Source organism: Atta colombica, unplaced genomic scaffold (assembly GCF_001594045.1).
Source record: "Atta colombica isolate Treedump-2 unplaced genomic scaffold, Acol1.0 scaffold107, whole genome shotgun sequence".
NCBI classification, from domain to species: Eukaryota; Metazoa; Arthropoda; class Insecta; order Hymenoptera; family Formicidae; genus Atta; species Atta colombica.
This window is the reverse complement of record NW_017259192.1, coordinates 4,925,187-4,939,058: the sequence shown is the minus strand read 5'-3', so window position 1 is coordinate 4,939,058 and position 13,872 is coordinate 4,925,187. Positions and strand designations below refer to the sequence as shown.

Here is a 13,872-nt window from a genome sequence, read left to right as displayed (position 1 = left end):
AAAATCTTCATGTCAAAAACATTTTGATTTCAAAAATCTCGAATATTATGAAACTTAAATTTCTTAATATAAATTTTATAATATAATCAACAAAACTTTAATTTAAAAATAAATAGCTAAAAATTACTACATCGATATCATTCGATAAAATTCAAGGATCATATTTTAATGATAAACGATTCATTGCTGAATTTCATCTCAGAACATGCAAAGATGAGAAATTCAGATGAGTGATGTAAGATCCGAAAGAATAATTTTCTCTCACATCAATAAATATGTCTATCCCTATCGTACTTTATGAATTATTAGAATCATTTTTAAAATAATTAAAATTATAAATTATTATACATTTTTAAAATAATTAAAAATTAATTAATTAAAATAATTAATAAATTAAATTTTTCTATTTCTTGATAAAATGTATATTAGATCTTACATCATGTCATTACTTTAACCTGTACACAATTCAATTACTACATATGGATAAGTTATAAAAGATCAGGCTAAAGTCAGTGCATTAAAATAAACAATAATAATTAATAATTATAAAATGTCTTTTATAGAAAAGCGAGATCAATAAATTATGCGCTACATCAAAATTTTCGTTATTGTTTCATTAATAACATGTACAAATAAGTGTGAAATAATAGAAAGAATTTTCTAAAAAATAGCACATATATGTGTATGTAGATATTATTTTTCTGTAATTTGTATAAAATTTAATCTTGAATGAATATGGGAATTGGATAAATAGGAAAATTAATAAAATATTTGTTTGTTATACTGTAACAAACGCTTTTCCATGTTATGTTATTCATAAATAACAATTTCATTTCTTCTAATTATTATTTTATATAAACTTTATATCTTTTAATTTTATGTATTTCATATTTAAAAAAAACAAATATTTATTTTCTTTTATTTTTATTTCTAAGTGTGTCAAGGTTAGAGATGTAAAAAAATGATATTTTTGACTTCAGAGAAAACTCAAGTAAAAAATTAATTTTTTACTGTAAAAAACGGTATTTTATCAAATTATATAAAATTCATGAAAAATATAGAATTCATGTAGAAGAATATATAGAAATATGTAGAAAAAGAAATAGAATTCATTTTTTTTGTTATTTCGATACTTTTTAATACTTTTGTCTTTATAATTTTATATCGAAGGAAATATATATTATTGGTTGTTGCAATTTTTGATAATTCTTGAGTTGATAATAGGTTAATAGATCTGTTTGCGTTGCTTTGCATTCAGCATGTGTGTTTTCTCTTTTTTCAACGTCTAAATCTATTTTTCTCATCATATCACTTTAAATGCAAAAATTTTAGGGGATTTTAAGTAATGTGAACAGACTTAAAAAAATCATTAAATGACCTAAAAAAATATCCAAGTAAAAAACTGTCAAAATCGAACGAAAAAAATTATTAATTTCTCAGTTTTTTACTTTAAAATTCTAGTATTTTTCCGTCGTTTACATCTCTAGTCAAAATGTATTATTTTAATATTGTATAAAACATGTTAAAAAACATCGAAATTATCTATTTTTTATTATTATATTTTCTGAGCTCGAATTACTATCAAGTATCAAACAGACCTTGAATTATTTCGTATCAAAGCATTCACATTAAGGTATTTAACGTACGAATTTACAATTAGTAAACAAAATTGAATAATCTTCCTGAGTTAAATAATTTTACTCTGTTCTTATAGGTAAATTAATGAGATATTGTGTAAGAGTGACGACATATAGGAATAATTAGAAATAATTCAAACTGGATGTAACGTGACATTATATAAATTTAACTTATTATTCATTATATTGTGCATGCACAATATAATGAATAATAAGAAGGCATTCAAGATTAAGTTTATCCTAATCTATTCTAACTTATTCACATTTTAAGACAATGTTTGGAATGCTATACATATATTTATCCATATATTTTTATTAAATTAATGCATATATACATTTATAGATATATATAGTATGTTAATGAAATTACCACATATCCGTTACCCCAATAAAAACATTTATTTATCACTCACCAACCCGATGCACAACAGTAACGTTGCTACGATGATTCTGTAACAAAAAGAATATAAAATTTAAATTAAAACAGAGCAAAAAATCAATCAATATTTTAAGAAATATTTGCTAAATGCAAAGTTCTCTTGAAAATAATTATATAATTTTTTAAATATATAATTTTTACAAGCATCGAATTTTTTAATTCACTATTCAGTTATGTTCATAAAAATAATTAATTATATATTTTTAAATACATATGATACTTATAAAATTTCAAAATAACTTTAAAATAATTCTTTTTTTCTAATTATCATTTTCTAATTATCATTTTCAAATCCTTTTCAAATCATTAAAATAAAACGACTCAAGAATAAACAGAAGAAAAATAATAATGTATGTAAAAAATGATATTTATCGCAAGGTTGCTCCGCCGATGCCCGATGCCTCTCCTAGATTTCCTCCTCTCAGAATCGGGTTGACATACTCTCGCACAGGACACTCGCGTAAAATACTCGCAAATAATATACTACAAACGCGCGCGGATTATTCATTTACAAAAGGCTTTCGCGCGATACTGCAGCACTCCACGCTTACAAAACCCATGATAAGATTGTCATTTCAATCGATCAACATCATACGTCGACAAGTATTTGCGAAATACATAATGAATGTCGAACAAGAGTTAAGTCTCACACAAAAGAAAATGAAATCGATCGTATCGAGTCCGTCACCTTTGATTTACGCCGACATCACGTTTAACATGGACTCAATGCGCTCAAACTACTAGTTCTAGTGAGACACAAGTGATATTGGACCACGAGCGATTCCAAGAAGATATAGACTAATAGATGTGACAAGCGCTTCTAATAAGAGAAAAGTTAGTACTCATTGCCGAGTCTAACAATCTAGATAATTTAGGAAATGGAATCCAATCTCTTGTTACGAGCTAGTTTAAAAAAACTACTAGAACTAGACTCTGACCAAGTCATTTTATAAGCATGAGAATCATTCAGATGCTGGTAGATAAACGCAGAGAAATGAGCGCCCTGATCAGAGTTATATAACTTTTTTTTTGGGCGACTCACCAACGGAATTCTGTAAGTCGTTATATAATCGTTATATGTTATAACAACTGTATAACTTGAGTTATCAAATACAAGCCGAGACGAATCCGAGTCAATCGATCGCTTCTTACCGCTAAGGGCCGAACCGTTTGCCGACAGATAGAGCGTGTCCTCAATTAGCGACAGCAACAGTCCGGTATCACCTCGTGCCCGGAGCACATTGGCGTGAGAGTGTTGCAGAACATCTCAACACGTCTCAATAAGAGTTCCGCTTTCCTGTCGAATCATCGAAAATATGATTTCATCGTCAAACTGGAATGCCATCGAATGAGTTTTGTGAAAAGTTCATAACTTAGTACGATAACTTGAACGGTATTCCCGAAGTAAACGCGCGACTCGACGAACTTGCGATTCGTTTACTTTCAATTTAATCGGCGACGAGTACGTTAGCTTCCCCGTTGGATTTTTACACGAAGAGAACTATTTTACTCAAGTATCTAAAACTTTATCTAGATATATCATTCGGATAAATCCGAAAATTTTTAGATACTTGAGAAAATTCTTTTTGTTTAAATATCCTTTGGGTACTGAACTCTCTCATCACATCAAGGTGTAAGAGAGAAAACATTATTTGAAAAATATAATATATTATTTTCTATTACAATTGTCGGTTAACTTATAGAAATGGATATCAATATCACATGTCACCATTGCGAAATAAATTCACAGCAGATAAAAAAACTAAATCTCTTATTACGATGTCTGCAAGATATGATTATTAGAGTCATGGAATGAGCTAGAGATTAACAAAAAAAAAAAAGAATTTCTTTTATTACCGACAAATAGTTCCAAAATTACGCTTAATTTCTTATACAAATCATATGAAAGATGCACTAAAACGAAAAATTAATTAAATTATTAATTACAGAAACTATTTGTTACAAAAGGAATCGCGTGAATTCCTTATTTGCGTGAGAAATTTTATTAACGTTGCTTTTTAATAATTAATATGTAATACTGTTCGAAGTGTATAATTGAGAGTTATATTCTAGTATAAAGACGTAAAATTTTACATTAAACAAACATAATTATTATCTGTAATTGTCGCAAAGTAGTAAATTCCGTTTTAATTCCAAATGAATGAACCAAGGTATCTGTTTTATGATACATGATATTGTCTCAATCCTTTTGTGTTAAGTAATCGTGCGAGCTAGTAATCGTATACTGTGGTTACTGTGAGTATTCATAAAATATATTTCGCATTATTTAGCATTTGTCAGTACTTAATACAAAAAGAATAATATAATGGAGAGCGGCACGCGCACATCTACCTGCCTGTATGAGTCTCGGTAATGGAATGACTGCATGACTGAGCGTAAACATGGCGCGCCATCCGCCCGTTCGCCTTTCTGCGTCAAAACAATCTCAAGGCCACATGTCATCTAGCTAACTGTCGAAATATTAACGTATATTATAAAATAAGTAAAATAATCTATTCGTTATATTTTTAATATTTTTCGCCAAATAAATTTTATTGTACGGTTGTTGCTTTATTTCTTTATAAATTCATTATGCACACATACAGCTCACAAATATCTGTCAAGTTTTAAAGTTTAAATATCTTTCAAGTTTAAGTTACTTGAGAAAAATCGTTCTTTTCGTGTATATCCTGTGGGTACTGAATCCTCTTATCACGATAAGGTCGTACCCATAAAAGGGAAGATATCTAAAAAATGTAATATATAGCTATTATTTACATTACTATACAATTATCTACATTACTATATGCAATGACTTTTAGAAATGCGAAATAAATTCAGAGCAGATAAAAGAGCTGAATCTCTTATTACGATGTCTATAAAATATAATTGGATTTTTCAATAGAATGAGAAATTAATAAAAAAAGAGAAATATTTCTTTTATTACCGATAAATAGTTTCAAAATTATACTCAATTTTTTATCGTATCACGAAAAATGCACGAAAACGAAAAATTAATTAAAGATTAATTATTAATTACAGAAACTATATTAATTGTGAAAATAGAAATCGCATAAATTGCGTTATTTGCGTGAGAATATTTATTAGAATTACTTTTTTATGACTCGTGTAATACCGTTCGAAGTATAATCGAGAGTTATTACTCAAGTGAGAGAAAAATTTTATGTTAAACGAAAATAATTGTCGCGAAATAGTATATATAATAACTTCTGTTTTCCGCATTTTAATTCCAAATGAATGAAATATTTAGTACGAAATATTTAGTCCGTGATACATGATTGTCATTTCGATCTCTTTACGAATAATTAATCATGCGAGCTGGTAATTTTATACTATGAATATTCATAGTATAAAATACAGCATTTCATACCATATCTGACATTTTTCACAATTATGTTTTAAAAAGAAATGTAAAGAAGAGCGATACGCGACACGATTACTTGTCTGTAATGAAAGTGTCGATAATGGAATGACTGCGCAATAACTACGCGTAAACATGACACGCCGTCTGCCCGCCCAATCGTGCTAAAACAAACCCGAGTCGCGCGTCGATCATTTAATTATCGAAATATTAACGCATATTATAAAATAAGTAAAATCATCTATTTGTTACATTTTTATATATTTTCCGATGAATTTATCGCACGATTTATGCTTTCTTATACGCATACATCTCATCTACACCTATCTTAGATATTACAAATTGTGTGTACAATAAGTAATTATTAATTTGTAATAACTTTTTATGTTATACAAAATCTGTGCAATGTACACAATATTTTTAATAAGATTGTGATTATACATTTGAATTTAATTCTGTCATTCACACCTTATTTCGCTTTCTTATTCTGAGAAAAGTAACAGGTAAATTACATTTAAATTATATATCTCTCTATAAATGTGAATGCTATTTATATATATATTATTTATTTAGTTCAAATTGTTTCATAATTTAAAATAAATTTTTGCATTTATCTTTATTTAAAGGATATATAATTTATTTGTTAATCTTTATTTAATTATAAATCAAAGAGAGCAATAAAAATTGAGATATAATTTTGGGATGTCAAAACTTTTCGTAAGCAATTATGTAAAAAAAAATCATTTGTTACTTCTTGCCTTTTATCAGTACATTAATTGATATGAAATATTTAAAATTATAATAATAATAATAAAATTAATATCAAATATGTTCTTCGATGTATCACGATGTAATTACGGTAATCACATCAAACGCACCGCTAAAACTAAACTACTGACGATGAGTTCTGAGAAAATCAATATAAAAAATTATTTCATTAATTCCGCGACGAAATACTAATTAAATTTTACTTTGTTTCACTTAAAATAAAATCCAATTAACAAATACTGATGTACAGGGTTCAATTGTATTTAAAAAGTAAAGTTATTTAAAATGTATATTTAAAATAAAAAAGATAGAAGAGTTATTTAGAATTTATTATTTTAAATAACTTCTTCTGACTTATTTCTTAATTATATTTTATAAATTTTCACTTATCTTATATGTATTTTTTAAAATAAAGTATCAATCAGGGATCGATCGTATTAAAAACAATTTTATTCAAAATACGTATTTGAAATTAAAAAAAAAAATAAAATAGTTATTTAGTATTTATTATATTTAAAAAAATTTTCTCTGACTTATTTCTTAATATTTTAAGTAAATTTGTGGAATCTGAAGTATGACGTTTAGTATTATCTAGTATTTGTCGGAAGTACGTTTTATTAAAGAGAAGCGTTAAGAAAAACGGCACACCTACCTGTAGGTACCTCGATGGTGGAATGACTGCGCGGTAACTAACAATAATTGCGTAAGTAATCATAACGTGTCGTCCGCTTTCTGCCGCGCCCCTTCAAAACAAACCCCAATCCTCCCAAGGCCGTGCGATAACCGTTAAAATATTAATGTATATTACGGAGTAAGTAAAATAATATATTCTTAAATTTTTTACATTTTTAATTCTCCGATGAATAGGCTTTGTTGTACGGGTTTTTGCTATTTTTCTTATAATTAGATTTATTACGCATTCACACAGCTGAATATCTTATAATTTTAGTTAAATTGTATTACAATGAGTGATTATTAATTTGTAATAACTTTATATTACATAAAATCCGCGCAATGCACACAATATTTTAAATAAAAGATTGATGTATTGTTGCTATTTGTTACTTGTAAATTGCTATAAATTCCGTTATTCACATCTTTCTGCATTTTTTTATCCAAAATAAGTAATAGATAAGTAAATTACATTCAAATTCATAAAGTAAGTTTTGTAAGTTCTGTAAATTCTAAGCATCAAGTTAAAAAAATACGATATCAAATGAAATAAAATAGTGATTTATAATTTCTGTATTCTATATATTTATGATTCTGTCGCGTTCGTATTAATTTGTTTCTGATTATATAATGAAATAATGCGGATTAAGAATGCGGAATAAAACGTAAATGACTGCAGAACTAAACAATTCAAAAGTAACAAAAAGCCACAATGTATCTATCTTTTGTTTAAAATATTGCGTAATTTGATTATTATTGATATAACATTCATGATCTTATGTTTGACGTTCAAGTTACCAGCTAATTGTAAGTCAAATCGCGAAAGGTAAATGAATATATCAACAGATTCAAATACCATTGTTGATAATCATTGATTACCAAAGGTAACGATATCAACAATATAATAATCGCAATTTATATTTATTTATTCATTTTATGTGTAATATTATATGTAAACAACTAATATAAGGAATAATGACGGATATGAGATAATACTTGAATAATAATTTGAAAAATATTCACTTCAAATACTCTTTGCGTTGCCTAATGATGTCTGGTCTTTTCGCGAGATGACGGGCTCGTCACGCTTGCATTGTGGTGCCGCTTGGTGTCTGTTTCGACAAGTTGAGATCGACGAGCGGAGGTGGTTAGTCCGGTTTATCGTTGTCCGTGTTTGGTGAAATTAGAGAGTTCGACACGATTCTAGGATCGGCGGATAAAATATTGAGAACAACTCTTGCATCCCGGGAACGATTTTGTATCAGGATGTCGCAGGAGGCCTCCGTAAAGTCGTCGCCGCAATCGCAGGTGATCAATTTGGCCACTTTGCCGAATTTAAATCTCCAACAGCTGACGATGTTCAAGCAGCAATTGGACCAAGAACTCGGAGTGTTCCAAGACTCTTTGCACACGTTAAAAATTGCGCAGAGCAGATTTCAGGAATCAGGCTCTTGCCTCGAGAAGATTACGTCGGACACTGAGGGTGAGTCATGCAAATTTCGCTTTCCAAAGCGCACGTACATAGTTTCGTGACTTTGCGATGAAGTTCCTCTTTGAGGTTAGGAAACACGGTTAAGAAATGTAAATGCAAGCTTAAATACTGCTCCGAATTCCGAAAGACAGAGATATGATTGAAGGCAGTTTTCTATTGCTATTATAAATTTTATTTCTATTAAACCTAATTGATAAATGTATTCTTTGCTTTCTATTTTTTGCATTTTATCATTTTTTTCCTTTTCCTGCTTCTTTATTTTTTATTATCCATCAGAAAAGTTAACGAATTTTAAAAAAGACTAGAAACACAATTGTTGACAATAAAAACGATTATAAAAAGAAAAAAAAAGAAAGCAATAGAAAGCAAAGAACATATTGTAGATCAGACTTTATTTCTTTTAAGTCTGTTTTTTATTCCTTGGAAATATAATCTTTTTAATTTGTAAATCTTATAAGCTTAGTAAATTTATATCGAATAAATAAATAGTTCTTGTATGCAGCATTAATGATTTGAATAATTATAATTGATCATTCTTTATAGATGTTTTATGTTTTACAGGTAGTGAAATATTGGTGCCGTTGACAGGTTCTATGTATGTGACTGGAAAACTAGCAGATGCAAATAATGTGATTGTTGATATTGGTACTGGTTATTATGCGGAAAAAAGAATCGAGGATGCAAAGGACTACTTCAAAAGAAAAGTAGAATATGTTACCGAACAAATGGAAAAGATTCAGCAAGTTGGAATCGAAAGGACTAAACTGAGAGAAGCCACGATGGATATAATAGAAGCGAGAATTCAACCTTCAAACTGGGATGCACGTGGAAAACGATAGATTTCAAGTTAATAATCTTTTGTTTCTCATAAATAATTCGTTATCATCTGCATCTAATCTTGATTAAATTCAATCGTTTCGAGGTACTACATAGGAATGCAACTGATTCTATGTAATAGCAATAAGATGGTTTTATTAAGTACAATCAAGGCATATAAATTTTGTTGATATCACCCTGTCGTATTTCATTTATTCGACTTTGTCTATTCAATAAATCGATACACAATAAGTTTTTGTACAGAAATACATACTCGTTAGGAATTTAAAACATATTCTTCACTAAGCATTTTTCTTACAACTCTAACAATTACATAAGATCGAAGTAATAATTTATTAATAAACTATTACTAAATTTACTAAATACTTAGATTAAAAATAAGACGCTAAAAAGAAGGTTAGGATTAATTCTAAAGATTGAAATAACAAAGGTGAATCGTTTATTTATATTTCATTGAAATAAAATGTTATTTATGAACAATAACAGTGTTTACCTATAACCATGACAGGATACATTGCGATTGCCACAATGTTACAGAGGAGGTATCAAAATCATTATCAGAGGATAGAAAAGACGGTACAATATTCAAATAAGTCGTCGATAGTTTGGCGCGACATCTTGTCGATCTATTACATAATAATACGACATGTTATCATGATTACAAATCTACCCGCGGGGCGGACGTAGATCGCGTACACGTAGATAATTCACTAAATCTTTTCCTTTATCCTATTTACACGAATAACATACGCTTAGTATTTATTTCAACAAAAGATTTCCTCTTTCCCAAGTTTTATCCCATTTAGTAATTTCAAAATTTTACAAACGATTTATTCCCTTCATCTCGATACAATCATGCGCGTAAAATGTATTGTAAACTCATTGATGTTATCTCAGGCAACATAGCAACAGTGCAGTCACGGCAGTGATGTAGAAGTATTCTGCGGCGCTCTTGGCTGCGCTACCTATAATAGAAAATAAGTAATGTAAATAAATCGGAAGACCATGATACATCTTATATAGAAGATCTTATTTAAACGGGAAAAGTTTATCATAACGTCATGATAGTTCAAATTTGATTTTAAATTAGTTATGTTGAAGAATATTAAACTTTTCTTCCACAAAGAAGTTTTTCCACGAACTTTTCTTCCACAAAGAATAATTTTTCCCACAAACTTTACTTTTTCAATTTATTTACTTTTATAAGATAAAATAAAAATGTAAGGCATAACTCGTACCAACGTAAGAGGATTCCCGTGTTCCTAATACGGAAGCCAATCTTGGACGTTCTTCCTTCAGAGATACCTCAGCCATTTTTTTATATAAATGAAAGACATTGGCATGACACATGATCTTTAGTTTGCCGTTGCTATAACTATCCTGCATCGTCTCGAAGTCCAATCCAGCAATTATCACGTGCTGTTGACTGTCATCAACTTTCTGAGTGATAAAACTTGAGTTCACCTGCAATGAAAAAAAGTACTATTTAGCAATAAATAATTTTGAAATCTTAATTTTACATTCCTTCATTTTCTTTTTAATTTTGTCTTCAAAATTTTGAATAAATGTTCGCAAAAATAATTGATGACACATAATGGTAGTTTTTCATGTATACAAAATCTAGTTGAAAATTTTCGCTAAATGGCGCATAAAATACCTCGAACACAAAGATCATAAAACTGTCGATTTTCATACGCTCATCAATTATGAACGAAACGTGGCGGTGATATGCCGCCCTCTTCGAGCAGAGCAAAAGCGTTAAAAGGATACGATGATTTATGAGTCTCTAAAATCAATTAGCTTTATGCGATCTACGTCGAGGGCTGGTTCACTTTACGACATAGCCACTGTGCAATTAAGCTGCGTACTTATTGCAAGTAAATTAACAATTATTTCAGAGGAATTCCCTCGTGTGCTCGAGGAAGTTCCCCGGTTTTTCTTGTTCCACCATGCGGAATATAATCATCCAATAATAGATAACGCTATTTCAATTTTCGAAACGTTTATAGTCTTATCAATAAGTCATTAAGACGAGTGATATCATAAAAAATTAATTAATCGGGAAAATATAGATAGATAATTAGGCAAGTCACTTTGATATATCAACGGCGAATAAAACCTGTGGAAGAATACGATGACTGGGGTACCAGTTCATCCTTGCTTCCTCGTTTATTGCCACTCGTTTACGCGGTAACACGCCTTCTTCGGTAGCCATAAATGATTTGCGGCGCATATAGCTATAACTATGATGTTTATCGGATTCTTAGGATGCTCGTAAAACGTGCCAGATTACGGGCTCGCTCTACCGAAGTGAGAGTTCCGGATTAAATGGAGGTTATTCAGAGTACGCCGACACTGGAAGAGGATTAGTGAGTGAGAGAGAGAGAGAGAGAGAGAGAGAGAGAGAGAGAGAGAGAGAGAGAGAGAGAGAGAGAGGTCTTTATAATTTCCTGTATCGCCTCTGTATATCCGCGAGCATAACGGGAACGTTTCGTGCGTTCGCAGACGATTGCGTATGTGTATGATTTTACCGATTTTCACGATATCACCTATATGGCACCGTCATGAATTGATGTCGCGCTTCCTCTTGTGTCCATGATTCCACGTTCTTGTGCACTTCTCAGGCTGGATATATACGCACGAGAACAAGCGCTGCTTCTTCGAGACCCTTAAGCTGACAAGCTGTGCTCGTCGCGAAGATCGTCCGCGACGTTGCATTTACACTTAATGCAGTCGATCACGTATAAGCAATTTTCTTTAATGGAAAGGTGGGATTCTCCCGTTGCTTTCCGAGAGCTATTAAATTTCCATGCACGCGAAGCAAAAAATAGAGAAAGTGTTCAGCTCTTAAGTTGGTACTTAAATAGTACATAATTACGTCATAATGACGTTATAATTTATATCAACTTAAAAGATGCTATTTATATACATCTTTTTTTTCAAATAAATGTATATAACGGATAAGAACGAAGGAAATTATTTTAATAGTGTCGTTTACGTTTATCCTGAAATAGCAACTTTAGAAATTGAGCATTCAAATGACCATCGCAAAGTTAAATAGCGAAGTTAAGATGAATACAAATTTGTTGTGCAATTATCACAGAAATTTGCAAAACATATTGTAAACATATTGTAAACAGAAAGATAATTTATGCTGAGAAAATGTAACAATTGTACGTTAACGTCAGTTTTAAAAATAATTTAATTTCTTCCTCCTATTAAATGAAAAGTCATATATTATAGAAAGTTATCATAGAATCTTTGATAATATAGAATTTTAATGCAAAATATTTTTATTCATCGTGCATAAACATTTAAAAATATGTGATTATGGATATTTCATGTTAGACATGTTTGTAAATGCAAAGTTGAAGTTAGTAGAATAAACAAGTTAAAATCAGACGTGAAGTACCTTTCAAATTGACATTAATATTGTCATTAATGGCAAGCATAGAAAGAAACAATAGGCTATGAAGTGAAACGCTATATCAAATAAATAATGTAATAGTATATTTGAAAATAAAACTATTGTTGCTGTTATATTTGACGAATTGATCTACATGAAATATAAATTATATAGAGTTAAATACAAAAAAATATTTTTTATCCCAAAATTATTAAAATGCCAAATAACTGAAATAAGTTCGGACGTTTTTAAGTTTTTCATTTTACGTTTCATTTTACGTTTAGCAGTTATACTCTTGTAAATTAAAAATTTGATTTATCGCAAATATTCGATACGATTTTCAAAAAATTAAAAAAAAATGCGTATTTATCGAAATATAATGTTATATGATAAAAACTCTTTCTAAACGATAAAATAGTCAAAGATAATTGTTTGTTTAAAATTTTAAGGAAGACAAAAATTGAACTGTCATTCGACGAAGGACCTGCGGAAAAATTTTGTGGCAACAGTATTATCTGGAAACAAGACATGGGTTGCATTAATATTTATGTAGTTTGTTATGAGTCAGTGAGAAAAATTGAGGGGGATTTATCGACGCTTTCCACATTCATCAACCTACCGATATGTCGTTGACAGTCCACGTCACGTTAGCCGGAGGATTTCCCAACGGTACCGTGCAGTTTCCACGTACAATATCACCTACCGCATATTGCATCTTCTCGACCCGCAGCTGCGGATCGCCGTTCGGTAGACCTGAAATTCAAGATATCTTATACCGTCTTACAGTAACAACTGAACGCGATTGTACGGTGCTGGAATAGCAGTTTTTGTTGCAGGTAACGGGTACGTTCGACTATTGTTATGTCTGATTCCTCCGCTTGCTACCGATTATAAAAACAGCCTTGATACCAAAAGCGCCACGATAGTTCGCTCGAGATCATTGTTCGTAGTGTTCAAGAACATGCCGCGCAGAAATCGCGAATGATACTTCTTACGTTATTTGACCTCGACATTCGAGCAGCGTAACGAATCTCTGCCTTTGAGGCAGGTAAAAATACTTTTGTAATTCTAAGAATGAAAAATAATAGAAAAGTCAGCTGTAAGCAAATATTATAATTAGATCACAAAATGCGAACTAATTTATTAAAAAATCTATCTCAAAGAGCATTAATATTTATAATTTCTCAACAAACAATGTAGGGACGTTTTGACTTAATTTAAATTTTCTTCAACCAAATT

General features: G+C 30.0%; 2 protein-coding genes across 2 annotated transcripts in view; one reads left to right on the top strand and one right to left on the bottom strand.

The window, feature by feature from the left end:
* Positions 1-8,042: 8,042 nt before the first annotated feature.
* On the top strand, positions 8,043-9,374 carry LOC108692017 (prefoldin subunit 5). The gene is made up of 2 exons (XM_018200100.1): positions 8,043-8,381; positions 8,952-9,374. Exons 1-2 carry the CDS (start codon positions 8,165-8,167, stop codon positions 9,227-9,229), a joined length of 495 nt encoding a protein of 164 aa, XP_018055589.1. The 5' UTR covers positions 8,043-8,164; the 3' UTR covers positions 9,230-9,374.
* A 421-nt stretch (positions 9,375-9,795) lies between these two features.
* Positions 9,796-13,872, bottom strand: part of LOC108691986 — a 43,330-nt gene continuing 39,253 nt past the window's right edge. Inside the window, exons 4-6 of the mRNA XM_018200050.1 lie at positions 13,253-13,386; positions 10,466-10,691; positions 9,796-10,192 (exon numbers count right to left, since the gene is read on the bottom strand). Coding sequence (XP_018055539.1) covers positions 10,116-10,192; positions 10,466-10,691; positions 13,253-13,386 — 437 coding nt within the window. The 3' untranslated portion in view covers positions 9,796-10,115. The remainder of the gene's footprint in view (positions 10,193-10,465; positions 10,692-13,252; positions 13,387-13,872) is intronic.

What these genes read in the sequence shown, in the direction of transcription:
- LOC108692017 (XM_018200100.1), top strand. Translation starts at nt 8,165, where the DNA reads ATGTCGCAGGAGGCCTCCGTAAAGTCGTCGCCGCAATCGCAGGTGATC. An exon ending in GATTACGTCGGACACTGAGG is followed by an intron (nt 8,382 to 8,951) that starts GTGAGTCATGCA and finishes TATGTTTTACAG; the next exon opens with GTAGTGAAATATTGGTGCCG.